Below are 25,217 nucleotides of genomic sequence, written 5' to 3' on the forward strand. Positions count from 1 at the left end.
ATAGACTGCAATTTTAGATTTGAGCCGTTTCGATGGGAGGCACAGTACAAAACAGGCTTTCAATCAATTGCATACTCCTCACTCCTTTCATCTCCTCAAAACCCATTGGAGAAGGTCAGAGGGGAGGGACATCAGGCTTTCTCATCCAATTGGTTTTAAGGATACAGAGGTCTCGAGTAGTATGCAATTGAGAAAAGGCCATACTCTTCAAGCTCATATGAACAAAGTCAGCAGTCTGCAAGAAGAGACATGACTGGAATTTGAGGGGATAAGCTGAATAGCTAGGAGCAGTGTGTTCGCAGAGAGTTGCTCTGAGTCTGAGCTTTCAAGTAGCTTTGTGTTGGAGGCTGGAGGTGTAAACAGTGTTCCACACCCCTGTGTGAACGACCAAGCCGAGGCCACTGGCAGACACCACCTCACACACACACACACACACACACACACTCATCACAGCCACAAAACAGGCTCTACTCAAGCCTAGTCTATCTCCATCAGACCATCACCCTACCCCCCCCGCTTCTGAAGAGACCAGTGACGTGTTATCAGGGTCCTCAGATAGGCCGTCATACCCCCCACAACACAGCTCTCTCCCCTCGGGTGGGCCCATAGCTGGGAGGACTGGGCAGCAGTAGTGTGGCTGATCATCAGCTGCTTCCCCACGACTGACACCAAACTGCCACATTCCTCCACAGACAGACACAGGCTGAGTGGAGGTGGGGGGATCCTGCAAACTTCCTGCTTCTTTGGGCGCTGGGACTGGAATGCCGGGCATCCTAGGGCCGAGGGTACGGCTGCTGAGAAACACATTTTCACATAGTAAAGAGACCTTAACATGAAGAAGTCAACTGCTGGTGTTTTTATTCAGGGCTCAGCTTACAGCCAACATGCAGTAGACACACAGAACGTTTTGAGAGTGACATCACAGAGAGAGTCTGTAGAGAATAACCTCACAGTACATGTACATACAACCCAGCTGAAAAGATCTCCCTAAAATATTTCACAGAAATGAAAGAGTTCTTAACTCGATCCCAAGTTCTGTCTTCAGTACACAGCAGCAACACCACACGCACAGGTGCTTTAAATACAGTCGACAGCATTTATTCCATTTATTTTTTCTTTCCTCTTGGCAATATACATTTTCAAACTATGCCCTTGTATGTACACACCTATACACAATCGACTAGACTGTAGTATCGGTACCATTCAACATCCATTTAAATGGAACTGGCCTGTATAGTAGTTCACCTTGTCCAGCTAAACAGAGCATCTGAAAAACACCGCTCTGATGTGTTACAGTCCAGTTTACTCCCCTAAATCCCCTGCCGGGCGTTTCTCAATACGCCAGACTAACTGTAAACACTCTCCTGTTGCCTTTTCATTGGCTCGCTGATCCCACTGACCAGATCTGCCTCCAGACTGACACAGAGCAGCGATGCAGCCGTCGGCTTCAGAGCCCCCTGCAACATGGTGACAAAGCCCCCATTGTGGGGGACCCCATGCGGTGACACCAGTCCTTTCAGTCACTTCATTCACAGTGTGTACTTACAATTCTTTGTTAAGAGCACGGACTGACTTTGTTAAACATCCTATAGTAGGACCCGCTGTGGACAAATCTACCACTTTTAACTGGGGTGCTGCTTTATTTAATAAAGCACTCTGCTTCCTCTATGCTTCCCTGCTGAAAGCAGCTTAACCTCAGACCGAGAGATTCTGAAAGCTTTTAAGTGACCTCAAAATATACTGTACAGTTAAGGAACGAAGTCACATTATTTCTTAATGTATGTTACAGTCACAAGCATCAGTCACAGTTGAGAATGAGGAGAGGTATTTTCCCATTTTCAGGATATTTCCTGTCTCCATCACCATTTGCTTTTTAATAAAATCACCCCAACCCTTAAAAGAAATAGGACAGTTGAAGTAACCATCTGTATTTTCTTATTCACAAAATGTCTGCCAGCACAGCCCCAGATACAAGCACTGTCGTCTCCCACATTCCTGAAAGTCAGTTGAGAAATAATTTAGCGCTTGTGTTTGCTACAGTAAGCTCAGTCCAAAATGGCCATGAACTGATCAAAATCACAGTTTAGTCCTGTAGTCCCAGACATGTTCCATCTTCAGGTTCCTCCAGAACTGCCCTCAGGGTCTGGTCTATGGTCCGGCCTGTGGGCCATGGTGGGAGCCACCCTCACACAGTCCCTGGGGGTGGAGTAGGTTTCCAGCACGGCCGGCTTGGCCTGGGGCCTCTGGTAGTCTGAGAGGCCACTGCTCTGGCCCACAGGCTTGTTCACCTTGGGGCTGTCGTAGACCCCCTCAGAGTTACTGTGTCCCCGGTCTATTTTGAGCTGGGGCATCTGGTAGCCCCCGGAGGAGCCCACCCCTGCCTTCCTGTCCAGGGTTTTAAAGGATGGGGTCTTGCTGAGGACCACACCTGGGACGCTGTAACTAGCCGGGTCGGGCAGGAACCCGTCCTTGTGGAAGGTGTGATGCTCGATGATGGGCGTGGCGTACTCTGGCTCCTGGTTGGTGAGAGGCAGGGCATACTGGTTGGCTGTGTGCAGGTAGTCGTAGTGGGTGGAGGGGTTGCTAGGATCCTCTTTGGTCTCTGTGTCCATAGGCCGGAACGTAGAGCCCTTCCTGGCCACTGTGCCAACCCCAATCATCAGAGGCTGCTGGTACTCTGGAGGACAAGGACACAGGTCACTTAAGAACAGAATACTACCAACTTTATTACCGGTGATCAAACGTGACAATCTGTTTTAGAATGAGCATATTAAAACACCAAATCAAACAATTGTTTTCGCTCAGTTATAATGAATAACATGACTCTGTTATAGATCAAAAGGACACCACTTTTTCAACACGGACATTATCTCTTTGATTTCTCTGTATATACAGGTAGCAGGTTAACAGTGCACAGGGAGCCTGTGATCTATCTAAATATAGAATATTCAACCCTGGCAGAGTATGTGAATCATCAATAATTGGTGCCCTGAAGGGAAGCTGTGGATTATTAACAGTAGCAGTAGACCATTATTCATCTGGCTGCCTCTCAGCCTGTCAGGAACTATTCAGCAGACTAGTAGAGGACTTTCCAAAGTCAAGGATTACACCGGCTAGCCTCCTGCTGGCTCCAGCTTTAATGATCAAACCCTCTCCAGCTTACCCAGAATTACATGTAATTACTGATAAGAGCCAGAGAAGAGAGGATCGTCAACTGGCTTTACAGGCCATTGTGTGATGTCTTCTTACTTTGTATGGTCGGTTCACACACTGAGCCAGGAGCTTACAATGAGTTCTAGATTACCTTGGCCATGGAGTGAGCAGAGAACTGTAAAGCAGAGAATTGTGTGTGCGAGAAGGGTCACAGTTACTGTGAATGGAGTTGTCTGTAAAGAGTGGAGAGCTTGACTTTCAGAGTTCACCACCACACACTGCCTGGGTGATGGAGTAATTATGGATCAATACAAGTAACCCAGCCTCTCCTGAAGGAAGATGGAAGTTCAATAGCAGGTGGTGGTGCCTAGGGCCGTTACGGTGACTGTATTACCGCCACACCGGCAGTCACAAGTCATGAAGGGAGTCAAATTCAATGTGATCATTTAGTCACGGTGATTAGGCTTCTCCAGGCTCTGATACTGCTGATGGTCATTAGTAACCTACCAAAACTTGCTAACTGGTACTCAGCACTCGATTGTCCCTCTAATCACTCTGACATCAATGCAAATGTAATCGAAAATCTAAATCAAACACTTCATGAGAGCCCATGAGCTCATATTCTAAAACATTTCTATAGGCTATGCAATTGGGTGAGAAAACAGAGTGATGGCCTCCACTAAAAAGAGGAGGATCCCATCAGCTTTCTATAGGCTTTTCCTAATATTAAGTAGGGCTGGGCGATATGACGATTATTTATCGTCACACGATATACAAAGTATATCGTTTCATATTAAGCTCTCGTTTATTTCATTGGGTGTCGCAAATCACACTTTACGGCAATATTTTGAGTCAGTTGGAAGGCGCTTTGCGTTCTTCCACACGTGCCGTGTGAAAGGAAATTTGCAACACAAACAAACATGGAAGAGAGTGAACGTGACAGAGCATGGAGACACGGAGCTCGTACCTAAAAGAGGGGCTACTTCGGTCACATGGATGTGGTTTGGGTATGAAAAGTCTGACACTGACCAGAAAACAGTCCTCTGCAAAATATGCCGCAGGCCGGTCCCGACAATAGGCTCAAATACCACTAACCTATTTTACCACCTACGCAAGAATCATGTCAAACAGTACGGTGGGAGTCTATGGATGAGACCCCAAAAAATTTGTAGAGTGCTCAAAACAAAACCTCAACTTGCTGAGGCTTTTGCCCGCGGCAAACCATATGAAAAAGAATCAAAGATGGAAGGAGATAACAGCTGCCGTTACAACTTACATCTGCAAAGACATGGTCCCAATTTACACGGTCGAGGAACGGGAATTTCGTGAGTTGGTGCTAACACCCTGCCCAAGGTACCAAATGCAAATTGATTTGTGACATGTATTAAATGCAAAAATAACATGCAAAGCGGGCAAGCTGCCCGAGTTACACCAGGAATGCACAATCCCTGCATCAGTGCTCAGACTGTCCACAATAGGCTGGATTGAGGGCTTGTAGGCCTGTTGTAAGGCAGGTCCTCACTAGACATCACCGGCAACAACGGTGCCTATGGGCACAAACCCACCGTCGCTGGACCAGACAGGACTGGCAAAAAGTGCTCTTCACTGACGAGTCATGGTTTTGTCTCACCAGGGGTGATTGTCGGAATCGGGTTTATCATCGAAGGAATGATCGTTACACCGAGGCCTGTACTCTGGAGTGGGATCGATTTGGAGGTGGAGGGTCCGTCATAGTCTGGGGCAGTGTGTCACAGCATCATCGGACTGAGCTTGTTGTCATTGCAGGCAATCTCAACGCTGTGCATTACAGGGAAGACATCCTCCTCCCTCATGTGGTACCCTTCCTGCAAGCTTATCCTGACATGACCCTCCAGCATGACAATGCCAACAGTCATACTGCTCATTCTGTGTGCGATTTCCTGCAAGACCGGAATGTCAGTGTTCTGCCCGGAGCTCAATCCCTTTGAGCACGTCTGGGACCTGTTGGATCAGAGGGTGAGGGCTAGGGCCATTCCCCCCAGAAATGTCTGGGAACTTGGTGGAAGAGTGGGGTAACATCCCACAGCAAGAACTGGCAAATCTGGTGCAGTCCATGAGGAGGAGATGCACTGCAGTACTTAATGCAGCTGGTGGCCACACCAGATACTGACTGTTACTTTTGATTTTTACCCCCCCTTTGTTCAGGGACACATTATTCCATTTCTGTTAGTCACATGTCTGTGGAACTTGTTCAGTTTATGTCTCAGTTGTTGAATCTTGTCGTGTTCATACAAATATTTACACACGTTAAGTTTCCTGAAAATAAATGCAGTTGACAGTGACAGGACGTTTCTTTTTTTGCTGAGTTTATATCAGGATATGAGATTTTGGCCATATCGCCCAGCCCTAATATTAAGCACATTGTTTCTCTTTACAACAGGAGTATAGCCTACCTGGCAGGCATGAAAAAGAACCACGGGAAAAGCGTCCTCCATTCTCTATTTAAGTGCATAGATTACATATATTTTCCCTGTTTGAGACAGGTGCATGATATTGGTCCATTCTAAATCAAAACAAATTTCACACACGTATTATTTAGTTTATGTAAAGACAATATTAAAATCAAGAATAGGCTGATGGGTGAGAATACTAGCCTATCACTTGTGAATGATCCATTACCACCAGCATAAGAAACAAAGTATTTTTTTGCAACCCACCCATGTTTTAATATAGTTTGTATCCCAACTAAAAAGTGGCCAAATAACTTTTTTAAATTAAGTACATAATTGCCTAACTGGCATACATGAGCAATGCATGAGTTTCAAGTTTGGGGAAGAAAATGTTCACCATAAAAATACACCTTTAATAAAAGCATTAGAATCATAATAGCATTTGAGGTCACTTTTGATAATGGGGTTTTCCGCTAATGGAACATTTGTGTTTATAGCCTCCTGCCGTGTGCGCATTGCTGTACTTATAATGTGAAGAAATAGCCTAATAGTCAACATTTTAAGCTAAACGTTCTGATCTGTTGTGTCAGCCTCATTGTGTAAAAAAAGTTTTTGGGATGCTAGTGGTTCTCTTAATTTGGCATGTATCGGATCCCACAACTGTCCCAGACTATGTTTGGAATATTTATAGGTTGACATTGGCTAGTGCTTTTGCTGTTCATTAGGCCTACTCATCTAGTTGGCTGACAAAGTAAAGGTGGATAGTTCTTCCAATATCTTCAATATGCACCTCGGAATTGGATAAGAGTGTGAGCAGTTATGTCTCCAATGTGCCGGTCTTCACTTGTAGCCTGTGAGAAAGAACGGATCACGTGATTGAGAGCCATGTGCTTCGGAGCATACAGCACCCAGGGAGAAGGGAATTCGAATTACTATATTTAGCCCCAGTGTACAATAGTCACAAAAGGTATGGATTTTTTAGGGGGCGTTACAGCCACACAACCGGGATGCCGGTGGGAAATTCGAGGCATTATCAAGTGCATGTTAAATTGTGAATGAGAGAATGATGAAGTGTGTACAGCCTGCGCAAAAAAACACAGCCCTAGTGGTGCCTCCACAGAATGGCTCTATATTCACTTCCATGGGTGCCTCAGTCTCTTGAGTTGTGATGATTGGATGCGTGGGAGTATGGACGTACGTCTCAGTGAGTGCATGTGTCCTCACCTGCCATGGTGCTGGTGACCAGGTCTAGTTTCTGTATTGGGTCTTTCTCTGAACTGTAGCTGATGGTGAACTCTGTGGACTGGTGCCTGGCAAACGGCTGCTTGATCTGCTTCCAGCAACCTGAGGGCCGGCAGGCAGTAAAAAGACAACTCCACAGACAGACATAATGACAGGACTCTAGCATGGAGAGAGAGCACATATATAAGCCCCAGATGCAAGCCCAGGCCTGACTGAATTTTCACTAACCACAACCCCCCACTACACAGCACAGACATGTTGTCACAGATCAACAAATGGGCTCTGGTAGTTTCATTAAAGCAGCCATAATGATAAGGAATGATATGTAACCTGTCCACTGACTGGGTATCACTATAACATGGATTATCCTGCCTACAGTCTGTAAACAAAGGATTCTAGGGCTCATCTTCACCATACATGTAGTTTCTCACAAAAAAAAGATTCAATTTTGATGTGCAGTAATATGAATGACATCTTTTACAATGTAAATTGTTCACTGACCTGGTTTCTGGGCATCTGAAGATCCGTACGAGTTCTCTTTTGTCTTCTTCCTGTGACAGAAAGACAAATGCCTTTGTGAACTCCAGTTACAGGGAGGACAGTGGTGCTCCCTCACCCCATTCCTCTGATAACCTCCTGGGGGGAGATGAGGCACCACTGCCTGGCTCTGCTGAGCACCCCTTCTCTCGTTTCTCTTCCCCCTCTCCCTTTTGCTCCCTCTCCTCTCTGGGGAGTCATACAGCTGGCCACATCTTCTGACACTGACAGACGACCCCGTAAGGCATTAGCATGCTTCAGCCGAACCGAATGAGAGTGCTCGCATACTCCGTTAGAAAGACCTTCGCTTGAAAAACGAGGAAAAAAGCATCAATAGTACTGTTTGTCCATTTTGAGAAGCAATAGCCACTTCCTAGTCTGAATTAGGGTTGCACATTTTCCATGTGAAGTTAAGCCCAGGAATTTTGCTTAAAATTCATCAAAGAAGTTAGCTTATGACAGTGAACCTTTTTTGTGGGATATACAAGGCAATTCTAGGTCTTGTGGCATATTTGGTTAAACTATCCCCAATTCAATGGAATTGCAACCGTCTGTATGCACGGTGCCCTCTTCCATCACATGTACACCTGATTTTCAAGATCTTGCACACTAATGAGATGCTATTTAGCCCACACTACTACACTGTCTGAGACAAGGACTACGTGCTTTCTGGTAAGTTTTGATTACAATACTGGGTGGAGTGAATATTTTATATGACATACATGTTTTTTAGTTAACTAGTAAATAGTAGCCTACAGCAAAGTGTGTTTAAATCATTTCTAACTAGTTAGTTTTTGCTACCATGTGGGTTTTAGCTTGCTTGAGCCTGCTAACTGAGGAGTGTTAATTCACCTGTTTCCATGCATGTTTCATTTTAAAACATTTATCTTACAAAAATGAGTTTTTTTAATCTAACTGCTTAACTATTTATCTGTGGAATTGTATTTGTTTTTTACTATTTTTTTCTAATCTTTACAGGAAAATGCCATGGGCACTATCTGATGTGTGGAGACATTTCACTGCTTCTAATGTAGAAGTAAAAGCTGTGTACATTTGCAAATAATGTGTCAAACCATATGAGAAGAATGCAACAAAGATGCAGAATAATCTGAAGTGCATAAAGTTGCCTCAGCGCTCACAACAAGCAACCTCTGACAAACGTCCCTCTACCTCTCTTTGAGGTGAAAATGACGAATCAGACACCTTATCAATAGCATCAGCTCATGGTCCTCCTGGAATCAGAAGGTTTTTTTTTACCTCAATGGAGGAACGTAGTCAGAGAAACGCTGATGAATGTCTTGCTTGAGCTGTGTATGATTCACCTCTTATGCTCACAAGCAATGTGTATCGGAAGACATTTCTGAATGTTCTTTGCCCAACATACACCCCTCCAACCAGACATGCTTTATCTACTCATTTGCTGGATGCCGATTTCAGAATTCAAGTGAAGGTCAAGCAAATCATAGAGAAAGCAGACTGTATTGCAATCATCTCTGATGGGTGGTCAAATGTTTGTGGGCAAGGAATCATCTCCACCTCTCAACCAGTATTCTAAAAGAGCACAGACACAAGGGAGAACACACACACCGGTCTCTACATTGCAGATGAGCTGAAGGCAGTCATCAATGACTTGGACCACAGAAGGTGTTTGCACAGGTGACAGACAATGCTGCAAACATGAAGGCTGCTTGGTCTAAAGTGGAGGAGTCCTACCCTCACATCACACCCATTGGCTGTGCTGCTCATGCATTGAATCTGCTCCTCAAGGACATCATGGCACTGAAAACAATGGATACACTCTAGAAGAGAGCCAAGGAAAATGGTTAGGTATGTGAAGGGTCATCAAGTTATAGCAGCAATCTACTTCATCAAGCAAAGTGAGAGGAATAAGAGAACCACATTGAAGCTGCCCAGCAGCACCAGTTGGGGTGGTGTTGGCATCATGTTTGACAGTCTCCTGGAGGGGAAGGAGTCTCTCCAAGAAATGGCCATATCACAGTCTGCTGATATGGACAGCCACACCAAGAGGATCCTCCTGGATGATGTATTTTGGGAGAGAGTGGTAAGTAGCCTGAAACCTATAGCAGTAGCACGGATTGAGGGAGACAATGCCATCCTGTCTGTTGCTCCAAGCAGAGGAAACTGCAGTTCTGAAATACATCAAAAAGCATGAAGACTTCTGCCTGAAGCCCATACACGCAGCAGCGTTCATGTTGGACCCCAAGTATGCTGGCAAGAGCATCCTGTGTGGTGCAAAGATCAACAAGGCCAATGGTGTCATCACTACAGTGTTTCGCCACCTTGTCCTGGATGAGAGAAAGGTTATTGGCAGCCTGGCAAAGTACACTTCCAAGCAAGGGCTTTGGGATGGAGATGCAATATGGCAGTCGTGCCAACATATCTCATCAGCCACCTGGTGGAAGAGACTAAGTGTATCTGAGGCTCTTCCCCATGTTGCCTCCATCATCCTCCAAATCCTACCAAAATCAGCCGCCTCAGAGCGCAACTGGTCCTTGTTTGGGGACACACACACCAAAACACACAACCGGCTGACCAATACAAGGGTTGAAAAATTGGTGGCCATCTGGGCAAATTTGAGGCTTTTTGATCCAGACAACAAACCATCCTCAACAAGGTTGGAAAGTGACAGTGAAGATGAGGCCTCAGAGTCTGATGTTCAAGAGGTGGACATTGAGGAGGTGCAGGGAGAAGACAATCAAAGCTTTAGTTTCTAGACTATCATTTTACAGATGTATGTTGAAAATGTTTTTGGGAGATGCGATGGTTCATTGGGGATCATTCAATATTCCCTTTCTTTTGTTGTTCAGTGAAATCATCCCATGTGAAGAGTCAACTCATTTCATTAAAGTTCAACTTGTAACAATTTTCTATTTTTTTTCTATTGGAAGGATCTACTTATGATAAGGTAAAAGGTTTATGTTTCTGTCTCAATAAGATATGGTAAATATATCCAATGCAAAAAACAGCTACATTTAAAATGGTATTAATATTACATTTGTATATATTTCCATTTATTCCCAAGGAAAGTTTCCACCTCTGAATATTTCCCTAACGAAGACTCAAGAAATCTGTAATTCATTTTGAAGTTTTTGCCGAGATCTTAGAAGCGCAATTTTTTATCTAACCAAGTTGTTTGGTTGAAAAAAAAAATGAAAAAAAAAAAAACATGAAAACGAGTCGTCTCTCATTGAATGGCAACAAAGACTTTATTGAATAATGCCTACTGTTTTTTTGCACTTTTTACCCCTTTTTTCTCCCCAATTTTGTGATATCCAAATTGGTACTTACTCTTGTCCCAACACTGCAACTCCCGGACGGACTTGGGAGAGGCGAAGGTTGAGAGCCATGCGTCCTCTGAAACACAACCCAACCATGCCGCACTGCTTCTTGACACACTGCTCGCTTTACCCAGAAGCCAGCCGCACCAATGTGTCAGAAGAAACACGATACAGCTGGGGACTGAAGTCAGCGTGCGCTGCGCCCGGCCTCCACAAGGAGTCACTAGAGCGGTATTGGACAAGGACATCCCGGCTGGCCAAACCCTCCACTAACCCGGACAATGCTTGGCCAATTGTGCGCCGCCTCATGGGTCTCCCGGTTAAGGCCAGCTGCGACACAGCCCGGGATCGAACCCGGATCAGTAGTGATACCTTAGACCGCTGCGCCACTCAGGAGGCCCTATAATCCCCACTGTTGACCAATCACAGACAAAGAAGCGCAAACTTCAGCTACCGACTTCGGCTTGCCTCCAGAAAAAAAATGTGCCGGAACAGCCGACCAAACAAACATTTCACAAAATATCGTCATAATATAACCGCAAACTCTTCCGAACTGTTTTGGCTGGGAAGCTTGAGGAAGCTTTTAAGCCCCTCTACCTTCCACCTCCACATAACCAAAGACAACAAAGGCTGATAACAAAAAGATGAATGGTATACAACCACATATGTGTTGTGCATCCTCCTCCAGTGTTCTCTCACTGACACAAATGACTGTGGTTGTGTTGGTGGTCAGGCTTGTTATGTTAGCTGAGCAACAGACAGGCAGCAATTTCAAAGGACCGTTCTAGGAATCTTCCTGACCCTCATTGTCCTATACATCTCTCCCTTGCTCCAATCTATTCCTTGTCCTCACCTCTATTTTCCTGAAAAGATCTCCTCCTCAGGCACATCCATACTGACAGACACACAGGCAGACAGACGCCATCTCCCACACATAATTAATAGACATCGTCTAGAGAGTAGGCACACGGTAGAGAGAACCCGCTGCTACGGGGCCATATAAGGTCAGGCCAATCTGAGCTCGTCAGTCACATTGTCATGGGGACAGGAACCCCATGAGTCATTAAGGTGCAAGCTCTTCTTACACGACCTTACACTACCGTCTCTAAAAGCATTACATTATCTATTCAAATGACATGAACGACCCACTTACTTCTGCAGCATCTTGAATAGACAAATCCCAATGAGCACCACAGATAAGACTGTGGGTACGATGATGATGGCCAGCTTTACTGAGAATAGAGAGGAGAGAGCATGTTAGCCAGCTATGACACAAACAAACATCTGGTGGAAGCAATGTTTTAATGAGATGGGTACCTAGGTCTGCCTGGGAGGGCAACGGCTCAGTGATCTCCTCGTCCCCCAACGGAGGCTTGGGTTTGGTGGGTACCGTCTCCAGGGTGACCTGGGATGACATGTTCACTGAGGGTAAAGAGGGAAAGGGAGAAGAGTAGAGAAAAAAAAAGTAGAAGAGTGGTAGCGAGTGAGTGTTGAACGATCAACAGATGTGCCAATAACATTCAGCAAAATTACAGATCTATCCTACTTCCCCACTTTATAGTAAATGTACTGTAAAACAATAGGTCAGTTCCCTACAGGAGCTGATCTTCCTCACCAAAGCTTCTCTAAAAGGCAGTCATCAATCACAATTACTGACTCACTGATAACACCATCTTGTCCTGCAGCCAAACCCACTCAACCAGACTGTTACAGTGGGGAGAACAAGTATTTGATAACACTGCCGATTTTGCAGGTTTCCTACTTACAAAGCATGTAGAGGTCTGTATTTTTTTAATCATAGGTACACTTGAACTTTGAGAGACGGAATCTAAAACAAAAATCCAGAAAATCACATTGTATGATTTTTAAGTCATTAATTTGCATTTTATTGCATGACATAAGTATTTGATACATCAGAAAAGCAGAACTTAATATTTGGTACAGAAACCTTTGTTTGCAATTACAGAGATCATACGTTTCCTGTAGTTCTTGACCAGGTTTGCACACACTGCAGCAGGGATTTTGGCCCACTCCTCCATACAGACCTTCTCCAGATCCTTCAGGTTTCGGTGCTGTCACTGGGCAATACAGACTTTCAGCTCCCTCCAAAGATTTTCTATTGGGTTCAGGTCTGGAGACTGGTTAGGCCACTCCAGGACCTTGAGATGCTTCTTACGGAGCCACTCCTTAGTTGCCCTGGCTGTGTGTTTCGGGTCGTTGTCATGCTGGAAGACCCAGCCATGACCCATCTTCAATGCTTTTACTGAGGAAAGGAGGTTGTTAGCCAAGATCTCGCGATACATGGCCCCATCCATCCTCCCCTCAATACGGTGCAGTCGTCCTGTCCCCTTTGCAAAAAAGCATCCCCAAAGAATGATGTTTCCACCACCATGCTTCACGGTTGGGATGGTGTTCTTGGGGTTGTACTCATCCTTCTTCTTCCTCCAAACACAGCGAGTGGAGTTTAGACCAAAAAGCTTTATTTTTGTCTCATCAGACCACATGACCTTCTCCCATTCCTCCTCTGGATCATCCAGATGGTCATTGGCAAACTTCAGACGGGCCTGGACATGCGCTGGCTTGAGCAGGGGGACCTTGCGTGCGCTGCAGGATTTCAATTCATGACAGCGTAGTGTGTTACTAATGGTTTTCTTTGAGACTGTGTTGTCCCAGCTCTCTTCAGGTCATTGACCAGGTCCTGCCGTGTAGTTCTGGGCTGATCCCTCACCTTCCTCATGACCATTGAGGCCCCACGAGGTGAGATCTTGCATGGAGCCCCAGACCGAGGGTGATTGGCCGTCATCTTGAACTTCTTCCATTTTCTAATAATTGCGCCAACAGTTGTTGCCTTCTCACCAAGCCGCTTGTCGATTGTCCTGTAGCCCATCCCAGCCTTCTGCAGGTCTACAATTTTATCCCTGATATCCTTACACAGCTCTCTGGTCTTGGCCATTGTGGAGAGGTTGGAGTCCATTTGATTGAGTGTGTGGACAGGTGTCTTTTATACAGGTAACGAGTTCAAACAGGTGCAGTTAATACAGGTAATGGAGAACAGTGGAGAACAGGCTTCTTAAAGAAAAATGAATTAAAACCTGTTAAAGATCGGGTCTTTTTTTTCAACATTTTGTTAAAAATCGCGCAAAATTTCAACGTCCTGCTACTCATGCCAGGAATATAGTACATGCATATGATTAGTATGTGTGGATAGAAAACACTCTGAAGTTTCTAAACCTAGTTAAATCATGTCTGTGACTATAACAGAACGTGTGGAGCAGGCAAAAGCCCAAGGAAAACTGTTCACACAAAAAAAAAAAAAAAAAGTTCCTCCGCCAGTCTCTGTATTGTCTATGGCAAGGGAAAATAGATAGCGTCCAGTTTACAATGCCTACAGCTTCCACATGATGTCGCCAGTACTGGCAATTGGGTTGAAGTTAATCCTTGGTGAAATGAGAAATAGGCACTTCCTGTCATCCAGTACACAGGAGGAAGTTTTGAAAGAGAGAATATCGACTAAGATTTCAAGACCTGCTGCTATTGAATACAGATCGCCCCGTGATCAATTTGATCGATTATTAACGTTTACTAATACCTAAAGTTGGTTTACAAAAGTAGTTTGAAGTGTTTTGTCAAAGTTAATAGGCAACTTTTTTAATTTGAAAAAATGACGTTGCGTTTTGGAAAGCAGTTTTTTCCTGGATCAGACGGGCTTCATAAATGGACATTTTGGGTATACATGGACGGATTTAATCGAAAAAAAATACCCAATTGTGATGTTTATGGGACATATAGGAGTGCCAACAAAGAAGCTCGTCAAAGTAATAAATGTTAATAATTAATGTTTTATAATGAATGTTTTATATTTCATTTCTGCGTTTTGTGTAGCGCCGGCTACGCTAATTCTTTTGTTTTCGTCCCCTTCAGGTATTTCGGGGGGTTGCATACTATCAGATAATAGCTTCTCATGCTTTCGCCGAAAAGCATTTTTAAAATCTGACATGTTGGCTCGATTCACAACGAGTGTAGCTTTAATTGAGTACCCTGCATGTGTGATTTAATGAAAGTGAGTTTTAACGAGTACTATATGATTTTGGCGCTACGCATTTCCCTGGGCTAGAGGCTAGATGGGACGTTAACGTCTGTGAGAGCCGGAATTCTTACTGGTTGGTAGGTGATCAAATACTTATGTCATGCAATAAAATGCAAATTGATTACTTTTTAAAAAATCATACAATGTGATTTTCTGGATTTTTGTTTTAGATTCCGTCTCTCACAGTTGAAGTGTACCTATGACAAAAATTACAGACCTCTACATGCTTTGTAAGTAGGAAAACCTGCAAAATCATCAGTGTATCAAATACTTGTTCTCCCCACTGTATATTTCTGCTGTAGTCAGGTTAGATGTGGTTAGGATTTGTACCTCTGACATAGTTGCAGCCCAGCAGCTCTACAGTCATGGCAATCCTCTGGTGCCAGGTGTGAGGTATGATGCGCAAATAGCGGGCTATGATTGGAGGGTGGAATGTGTTCCTGGTCTGATGCAGACTGTCCTGGTTCCCCTCAAATACCTGACCGGGAGAAAGGGAGAGACCGAGAGAGAGAGAGGAGAGTGTCAGAGGGACTGGCAAGCATTCTTGTGACTCATGAGTAACAGAAGACATTGATTATGCATATAGGAAGGTCTGTTGTTGTCCAATAATGTATAAAGACAGTTAATTATGGAACAATAGACATAACAGGCAATTGAATACGGAAGTCAGATATCAGACAACCTGATTTGGAATACTCACCATGTACTGTGTTCTATTGTTCTGTGTGTAGGTCCTCCACCGACGACTCTCCTTGTGATCGATCACGAAGCTCATCACATAGTAGTCATAGTCCAACATTGTGGAGCCAGTCGTGATAATTCCTGTAGAACAAAAACAGAGCGCACTTTCTTTCTATTGTTCAGCATGTTTCACCCCCCCTTTAAATGTTTTCTCTCTGTGTCCGAGGCAGTGATGTCACCCATTGGTCAGTCCTGGAATGTACTGGAACTGGGACAGGAGACATCATCTCAGAGAGCAGAACAATCACTGAACCACCACGTGGAAACAGTCACAGTCATTTGCAGCTCCCAGACAGTATGATTGAGCATTTTTGTGGCAGATGAGCACCTGGCACTGGGCCAGAACAATATGGCGGCAGACGGGCGACCCGCAACATGTCATTACTCCACATTACACACGGCATTGTGGGTTATATGGAGACGCAGCACACCTATCATTATAGGAAATTACTGTCATAATTCCAATACAGGATCTCAGACCCTCAAGGTATTGAAAGTAACTATTGGATTGTTGGCTCATGGTTGAAATTGTACTTTTGGTGAACTTTGAGTGTAAGAGTTTCCAATTCATAATTGTTGAATCAAATCTAATTTTATTTGTCACGCGCAGAATACAACAGGTATTCCTTACAGTGAAATACTTACTTACAAGCCCTTAACCAACAATGTTTTAAGAAGTTAAGAAAATAAATACAATTAAGTGTTAAGTAAAAAAAGTAGATAAGTAGAAAATACAAAAGTTACAAATAATTAAACAGCAGCAGTTAAATAACAAGTGAGGCAATATACAGGGGATACCAGTACAGAGTCAATGTGCGGGGGCACCGGTTAATTGAGGTAATATGTACATGTAGGTAGAGTTCATTAAAGTGACTATGCATAGATTATAAACAGAGAGTAGCAGAAGTGTAAAAGAGGGGTCTGGGTAGCCCTTTGATTAGCTGTTCAGGAGTCTTATGGCTTGGGGGTAGAAGCTGGGGGTAGAAGCTGTTAAGAAGCCTTTTGGACCTCGACTTGGCGCTCCGGTACCGCTTACTGTGCGGTAGCAGAGAGAACAGTCTATGACTAGGGTGGCTGGAGTCTGACCATTTTTAGGTCCTTCCTCTGACACCGCCTAATATAGAGGTCTTGGATGGCAGGAAGCTTGGCCCCAGTGATGTACTGTGTCGTACGCACTACCCTCTGTAGTGCCTTGCGGTCGGAGGCCGAGCAGTTGCTCCCCGGACAGCCCCGTCGATGAGAATGGGGGCGTGCTTGGTCCTCCTTTTCCTGTAGTCCACAATCATCTCCTTTGTCTTGACCACGTTGAGGGAGAGTTTGTTTTCCTGGCCTCATTGTTGTCGGTGATCAGGCCTACCACTGTTGTGTCATCAAACTTGATGATGGGGTTGGAGTCTTGCCTGGCCATGCAGTCATGAGTGAACAGGGAGAACAGGAGCGGACTGAGCACGCATCCCTGAGGGACCTGCATGTTGTTGAGCAGCATGGTGGATGGGTTGTTCCCTACCTTTACCACCTGGGGGCAGCCCGTCAGGAAGTCCACGATCCAGTTGCAGAGGGAGGTTTTTAGTAGCAGGGTCCTTAGCTTAGTGATGAGCTTTGAGGGCACTATGGGGTTGAACGCTGAGCTGTAGTCAAATAATAGCATTCTCACATAGGTTGGGAAGGGCAGTGTGGAGTGCAATAAAGATTGCATCATCTGTGGATCTGTTGGGGTGGTATGCAAATTGGAGTGGGTCTAGGATTTCTGGGATAATGGTGTTGATGTGAGCCATGACCAGCCTTTCAAAGCACTTCATGGCTACATAAAAATGAGTGCTACGGATCGGTAATAATTTAGGCAGGTTACCTTCGTGTTCTTGGGCACCTGGACTATGGTGGTCTGCTTGAAACAGTGACAGGATGAAAATGTCAATGAAGACACTTGCCTGTTGGTCAGTGCATGCTTGGAATACACGTCCTGGTAATCCGTCTGGCCCTGCGGCCTTGTGACCTGTTGAAAGGTCTTACTAACATTGGCTACGGAGAGCGTGATCACACAGTCGTTCGGAACAGCTGGTGCTCTCATGCATGTTTCAGTGTTACTTGCCTCGAAACGAGCATAGAAGTAATTTAGCTCGTCTGGTATGTTCGTGTCACTGAGCAGCTCGTGGCTATGCTTCCCTTTGTTGTCTGTAATAGTTTGCAAGCCCTGCCACATCTGACGAGCATCGGAGCCGGTGAGGTACGATTCGATCTTAGTCTTGGATTGAAGCTTTGCCTGTTTGATGGTTCGTCGAAGGGCATAGCGGGATTCTTACAGGCTTGCGGGTTAGTGTCCCGCTCCTTGAAAGCGGCAGCTCAGCTCATGGCTTCTGGTTGGGGTATGTACGTACAGTCACTGTGGGGACGACATCATCGATGCACTTATTGATGAAGCCAGTTACTGATGTGGTGTACTCCTCAATGCCATCTGAAGAATCCCAGAACATATTCTGACAACAGAAATCCAATCTACCATAATGTGATTATCAGAAAAGCATGACCGTCTAGGAAAGAAAGGGTTGTATTCCTCAGACTATAGAATCTTATGATTGTTGCACAACAACAATTCTACTATAAAAGTGCTTCCATTTTCAATAGCTCGCATTCCAATCAATACAATGTTCCCCTTAACTCTGAATTTCGGAAACAGCAGACATTCTTCATTGACTGGAACCCAATGTGTTGTAAAGCAGCATGACATTAACTTGTGACTTGCTGACTACACACACACCACGCTCAAAATAAATTGTGTCCGGCATGGTCCTATATTTAAACCAGCCTTTGTAAGTCTCTGTCTTATTTGTAGAGGAGCAATACAGAGGGGCATTCTCTAACGCTGTGTGTGTGTGTGTGTGTGGTGTACATGTGCCACGGTTTGGCAGTGGTGAGCCGCCCTCCAGAGTTAAATCACGAGACAGACCCCTTTATAAGGATAACTACCCCCTCTAAAGCAACCTTAATCCCTGGATTCAAATTCTATCCTTCCTCTGCTTTTTCCGACAGATGTGTTCGTGTTGCGCCTTAGCGGGGGCAGCCAGGCAGGAGAGAGTTAAAACTGAAGGCCTGTTTTTATATTGATGCCACGGAGGGAGGAACTCTACAGCAAAGCTCTGCCATTGATCCTTTATGACTTGGCCAAGAACACCAGGGCTCCTACTTAATTACGGTTAACGGTTACAGTATGCTGAGCACGGAGCAGGCCCAGTAAGAAGGGATTGCCATTCATCAGGACAGAGAGCGTGGCAACGGTGGAAATATGTACCAGTAGGCTACAACCAAATCTCTAAATTCCAACAACAAACAAACGTAAGCGTCGCCTGGTAACCCAAAGGCATGCTGGGCAAGCAAGTCATGCTCGATAGGGTGTGGAGCCAATATGGGAATCCAAATAAATCCGGAGAAAAAAAAACAGTGCACTACTTATCTTCTGAGTAGGACTCTTATCTCACCTGTGATCCTCTTCTTCTCCCCCAGGTCCAGCAGGAGCCACTGCAGGCTGTCGTTCTGGTCTGCAGCCCAGGAGCGGCTCCCTGATCCTGGGTCAGCCTGGGAGCTGTTGGGCGCCCAGTCAGACTGATGACCCATCTCCCCTGCCCTCTTCCACCATGAACTGGCATTCACAGACACTGTCCGCAGCACTGACTGGTTCTTACAGTCTAGAAAACAACAAAGGAAGAGGAAAAAGTAAATACGTTTATTTCAGGAGAATTTTAAGTTAACGGAAATATTTCCACTGTCTCCCTCCAACATGACTGCTTGTTTTTGTTTTTCTGGTTTATAAGTGATGAAGTTTAAAACCAAATTCAAAAGGAGGGGGACTGTATATTGTTCCTCAACTTTGCACCAGCGTTTAATTAACATAAAACGCATGTGGAACCAATAACACAGCCACTCGTGGCGAGCATTGACTCAACAGGAAAATGTACACGTCTTAAAAATCCGCCTCTGTACTCCTAACTGGAGTCACATGTTGTAAAAATAAAAAGAGCACAAAGGCAGTGGAGAAGCATTAGGGGAATGTGAGCCCAGCTTTTCTAAAGCCCACTTCTTTCTGAGGGGAGACATTCTGTCAGAACAGTCACAGGAGCACCTAGTCTGACTAAAGCCCTGTCGACTCCACAACTAACTAAAACCCTATGTAACAAATATGACTAAAGCCCTGTCGACTCGTCAACAAGCTAAACCCTTATGCACTAGGACCCTAAGGCAGCTATGACTCCTGTACTCATCACCATTCCAACATAATGAGTGTGTGGACAGAGGACAGTCAATAAGGAGCTAGTCTTGATTAAAGTGCAGGACATCGACGTTCTTGATGAGCTCATGAAGCTTCCAGACTAGGGAAAGTATGTCATGGCAGCATTTGTCAGTGTCAGGACATTTGTCAATGTGTCACGTGAACATTGATGCTGTCTAAGTCAAATCGGAGAGATCTCTCCACTCAAAAGATAGATTTGTTAAAGGGAGTAGTCCTTGAGGCACTAACGATCACATATTAAAGGCCAATAGTCCACGAGAAACAGAACTGAATTGGAAATGTTTCACATCACAAGTTCTTAGAAACCGGTACCGTTGTCCAGTTACTGAGCGCAAATATGACTAATACATGCAGCCAATCTGCGGTTGTATCATCACGTGTCTGAATGAATACTTCTGCTCTCTATACTTAACACCAACGGTTCATTTCAAATCTTATTCGTCACGGGCTTCGTAAACAACAGGCGTAGACTAACAGTCAAATGCTGACGGGCCCTTTCCAACAATGCAAAGAGAAAGAAGAGAGAAATAGAAAGGTAGAAATAATACAAATAAATAGACAATGAGTAACGATAACTTGGCTATATACACTGGGTACCAGTTCCAAGTCGATGTGCAGAGATATGGGGTAATAACTTGGCTATATACACTGGGTGCCAGTACCGAGACGATGTGTAGAGGTACAAGGTAATAACTTGGTTATATACACGGGTACCAGTACCGAGTCAGTGTGCAGAGGTACGAGTAATTGCGGTATATATGTACATATAACTAGGAGCAAATAGATAATAGTAGAAGCAGCATACGTGAGGAGTCAAAAGGGTTTGTGCAAAAAGGTTCGATGCAGTTAGTTAAATAGCTACCCGGACTAACTATTTAGCAGCCTAATTGCTTGGGGGTAGAAGCTGTTCAGGGTCCTCTGACTCCGCCTGGTATAGAGATCCTGGATGACAGTGTGCTCGGCCCCAGTGAAGTACTGGGTCGTACACACTACCCTCTGTAGCGCCTTGCAGCCAGATGCCAAGCAGTTGCCGTACCAAGCAGCAATGCAGCCAGTCAAGATGCTCTCAATGTTGCAGCTGTAGAACTTTTTGAAGATCTGAGGGCCCTCGCCCAATCTTTTCAGCCACCTAAGGGGGAAGAAGTGTTGTCATGCCCTCTTCACGACTGTGTTGGTGTGTGTGGACCATGATAGATACTTATTGATGTGGACACAGAGGAACTTGAAGATGACGCAGCCTATGGGGACGTGCTCAGCCCTCGGTTTCCTGTAGTCCACGATCAGCTCCTTTGTCGTGCTGATGTTGAGGGGAGAGGTTGTTGTCCTGGCACCACACGGCCAGGTCCCCTCCCTATAGGCTGGTCTCATCGTCGTCGGTGATTCGGCCAACCACTGTCGTGTCATCAGCAAATTTAATGATGGTGTTGGAGTTATGCATAGCCACTTAGTCGTGCGTGAACAGAGAGTACAGGAGGGGACTAAGCACGCACCAATGAGGGGCCCCAGTGTTGAGGGTTAGCGTGGCGGATGAGTTGTTGCCTATCCTCACCACTCGGGGGAGGCCCGTCAGGAAGTCCAGGATCCAGTTGAAGAGGGAGGTGTTCAGTCCCAGGGTCCTTAGCTTAGTGATGAGCTTGGAGGGCACTATGGTGTTGAACGCTGAGCTGTAGTCAATGAACAGCATTTTCACATAGGTGTTCCTCTTGTCCAGGTGGGAGAGGGAAATGTGGAGTGCAATATAGATTGCATCCTCTGTGGATCTGTTGGGGCGGTATGCAAATTGGAGTGGGTCCAGGGTCTCTGGGAGGATGTGAATGTGATTATTTGTGAGTGTTCCCTGGAGGCCTGCCTGCCTGCTGTGAGATAGCCAGAGCCTATCTATCCATCTCTCTCCATAGGTAGAGTTGACTGACTGGATGAAACTGTGCCAGATTGCAAACAGCCGTATTAAAATAAACAGACAGGAGATAAGGGGTTCCCATGCTTCCCAAGATAAGATGAGACTATGTTAGCTTTCATTTTTTCCAAATCAAGTAGGTATTTTGCCCATTTGGCACCTGTTGACTGTGAACTATTTCCTTTTTCAACACCTATCAGCAAACTGTCAGAAATGTCAGCGTACTATTTGTCATTTAGTAAGTTGTATGTAGGCTTTGACAAATTCAGCACATTTTGTTTGAAATACAAATATTTAAAAGCATAACATCAGTAGCGAATGAGAACAAAACAAATCTTACCATTAGTGACGAACGTGAAGAGAGCATCGGACAAAGAACCGCTGGAAGAAGAAAAATAAGATTTCCATCAATGGCACCAACGATTACAATGATACACTGAGGGCCTGCCATTGTGGAGGAACATCCATTGTGGCCACAAAGGAGCATCCCCACCCCGTTGTCTTCCCAAATCAGCCTTCCCCCAGGACCCAGTGCCTCGTTTCCCCTACCCACTCTCTGTGGAGTCTCTTCTCTCCTCGCTGCCTGTAACTAGGGGATTAACCTGAACACATTAAGACACCGGGGGTGGTGTGAATTAAAGGGAGCTTGTCGGAAGAATTATCTTTCTCAGCCATCACTCAATTTCCAGAGGTGTGTCAAACTACAAAAAGATAAAACACTTTAATGTAGGTAATACATTTCACCTGAGTGTCAAAATAATCAAAGTATCTCAGTCAAAATGTAACTGATCCTGCTACAACGTGGATACAGTACGAACAACACACAGGTTTCCGTCGTGATTTGACATCATCCAATTTCACATTACAAACAAGATATTGATCTTTTCTTCCAGAGACAGAGACTTACATCTTCTGGAGGTGGGATGGGGCTTGAGTGAAAGCGATGTTTTTCCTTCCAGAATTTCATGTCCAAATCCAGCAGAATCCAACGGGAAAATGTCAAACTTGCCTTAACAGCGTCCAATTCTTTCTGCATTTCATTCATACCACCTTAAATACCGTTGGGAGTGCTGCAGTTAACAGTGGGTTCTGACAACCCGAGTGAGTACTCACCCCTTTTAGCAAAGGCCAAGCATTTGGAGAATTAGCCTTGTACATTTACAAAGGAGAAGCACTATGCTTTTATGTAGATCTGATGACATAGCACTTTTCAAGGGAAATCCACAAATACTCAAGGTCTATAAGGAGGTGTGTATTCAATTCAGCAGTGCATGTGTAGCCAGTGAATCCAACAAAGCATTAAGAAAGTGATTGCTTGATGGGCAGCGTTCAACGATACGTGGAAACCTAACACACACATTACAAAATGTCGCCATTTCAATTGCCAACGTAGCTTTAATGCATTCACATAGCTATAGGCCTTAGGGCTCTGAAGTCAATTTGTGATAGCCATGACTTTTCAGGTCATCTTCGCATGTATTACTTCTAAATGACAGAAACCTGTGCCCAACTGAATATATTACCGACAGCTTGAGTGATGGCCAATATTATTCTTTCCTCGGCCACCTCAGACCTCCATCATACATCTCGGTGATTGCCATAGGCCATACTGAGTGTCTCTGACGTTAGCGAGGAGCTGGCTAATCTTATCGCTGAAACAGTGCAGGAATGCAAGCCCGCTAGCCCTGCCTGATGAATCCTGTTTTGACTGAGGTAAACTATCCAAGGTCAGGGGCAGTGAGCAAGTGCCATTTATTTCACTCTCATAGCAGAGATGACAGAGAACATGAGGTGTCCCATCATGCAACCACTTCTTTCAGAATCTTACAACGAGCTATCCTAAGCCAGTAGATAATGTTTTTGGACACCAATTGGTACCTGCTTAGGCTGCATTTACACAGGCAGCCCAATTCTGATCATTTTTGACCAATCACATCAGATCTTTTCACATCAGATCTTATTCACAGATCAGAATCGGGCTGCCTATCTAAAGAGCAGCCTTAGTAGTATCCTTTAGTGCTGTTAAGGGCAACATATGATGCCTGACATTCACATCTACTGCTGTTGTACTGCCCGCCCTCTTAATCATGGCATGTCATTCCGCAGTACTCACTCTTTGGACTGGATCCCATTGGCTCTGGTGGCGGGGTAGTGACTCAGGCCTTTTTGGGTCTCCACGGATACCCAGCCTCCTAACTCATCCAGGATAACCCCGGCATGGACCGCAGCCTTACACAGCACAGACGTCTGAAAGCAGAGAGATATGAGATGACACAGACAGTCAGCACAGATAACCACGACGAAACGCAGTGAGAAGAGGGAAACTTCGCACACTGGTAACGAAAGTCTGACCGTGAGCTAGCCAAAAACCACCGCCACACAGAAATACTACGCATGGCATAAACCATTTCATCAAGACAGTGTAGGCCACGAAACATACACATTTAAACATGGACACCCTAAGTGAAAAGGCTTGCACCACGGCATCCATCAGCGCATCTTTCGTTCATTACAATGCACCATCCCTCCATCCGAGGTTCCCCTTTACGGGGACTGGCCCCGCCCCATGATAGACGGTGTGTACGCAATGTCGCTCCCCATCATTCATCTGTGTCAGCAATGGGAGCACAGGCATCTCAACACAAATGAAAGCGGCAATCTCATGACATGGAGCCACAGTCGACTCTAATCTTATTTAAGGTCCATGCATTCTCAATCACGCCACACTTAACTTAAGCATGGGGGAAAAAAGGCACATCGTGATTGCGTTCTAGGGGCGACAATGACGGTAATTGTAGCTATAGGAGGAATGTCAAACATATTTCTCGGTGATGAGTTACTTAGAAAAGCAGTACCTTGTCACAGAACATAGCTCTGGAATAGCTAGCTGCCTACCGCTCAGTGAATGACCCACCCTGCTGCTGAAATGAAAGACTGGGACAGGTAGGAATGACCTCAGAGATAAGAGTATAAAACATGCATTTTCTCCAAAAAGACAGGGTTGATGATTTACAATTGACGACTTACAATTAACATGGAAATCACTGGAGCGCTTTAAAAATGTATCCGAGCTCTGCTGATAACATTCTCCATTAGGGTCCAAGGATCAATTGAAACAAGCACTCAAACACATTAATACAGACCCCCAAAAAATGAGTTATTGAAAACATATTGTTATTCAAATGTAAAAAATAAATATATATACTAACTAACTTTAACATGGAGACAAGGTGAAAGCTCTGTGCTAAAATCCGTTTTGGCTCATTTCAGCCTGCAGCTGAAATTACAGACAGGCTAGATTCCAGACAGGCTGGTCTGGCAACTAGGTGTTCACTGAGCACATATTCCATGCTGGGTGGGAGGGATGGGAGGGAGGGCTGCTGCTCCCATAACAGGACCAGTGGCTGGGACCCCGAGGACCTGCTTTACAGAGTCTCTTATCTGGAATAACAGCTGCTCTGGGGACAGATTTAACTGTCTCGTGAGTATTACCCTGATCTTTTATATACTGCAGGGCAAGACAGCATAAATACAGATAACCCTGTCCTGC

General features: G+C 45.0%; 1 protein-coding gene across 3 annotated transcripts in view; it reads right to left on the reverse strand.

Annotated features, from left to right (window-relative positions):
* Window positions 1–841: 841 nt before the first annotated feature.
* Window positions 842–25,217, reverse strand: part of dcbld1 (discoidin, CUB and LCCL domain containing 1) — a 39,712-nt gene continuing 15,336 nt past the window's right edge. For 2 of the 3 annotated variants that reach the window (XM_042300714.1, XM_024378002.2), the window contains 10 exons: window positions 23,781–23,914; window positions 22,008–22,048; window positions 18,962–19,168; window positions 15,448–15,569; window positions 15,078–15,225; window positions 11,978–12,082; window positions 11,814–11,892; window positions 7,326–7,375; window positions 6,807–6,983; window positions 842–2,677 (listed from right to left, as the gene is read on the reverse strand). In XM_042300714.1, the coding sequence (XP_042156648.1) occupies window positions 2,115–2,677; window positions 6,807–6,983; window positions 7,326–7,375; window positions 11,814–11,892; window positions 11,978–12,082; window positions 15,078–15,225; window positions 15,448–15,569; window positions 18,962–19,168; window positions 22,008–22,048; window positions 23,781–23,914 (1,626 nt within the window). In that variant the 3' untranslated portion in view covers window positions 842–2,114. The remainder of the gene's footprint in view (window positions 2,678–6,806; window positions 6,984–7,325; window positions 7,376–11,813; window positions 11,893–11,977; window positions 12,083–15,077; window positions 15,226–15,447; window positions 15,570–18,961; window positions 19,169–22,007; window positions 22,049–23,780; window positions 23,915–25,217) is intronic. The other variant, XM_024378003.2, reaches the window with a different exon arrangement.

Source organism: Oncorhynchus tshawytscha, linkage group LG18 (genome assembly GCF_018296145.1).
Source record: "Oncorhynchus tshawytscha isolate Ot180627B linkage group LG18, Otsh_v2.0, whole genome shotgun sequence".
Taxonomy (NCBI): domain Eukaryota; kingdom Metazoa; phylum Chordata; class Actinopteri; order Salmoniformes; family Salmonidae; genus Oncorhynchus; species Oncorhynchus tshawytscha.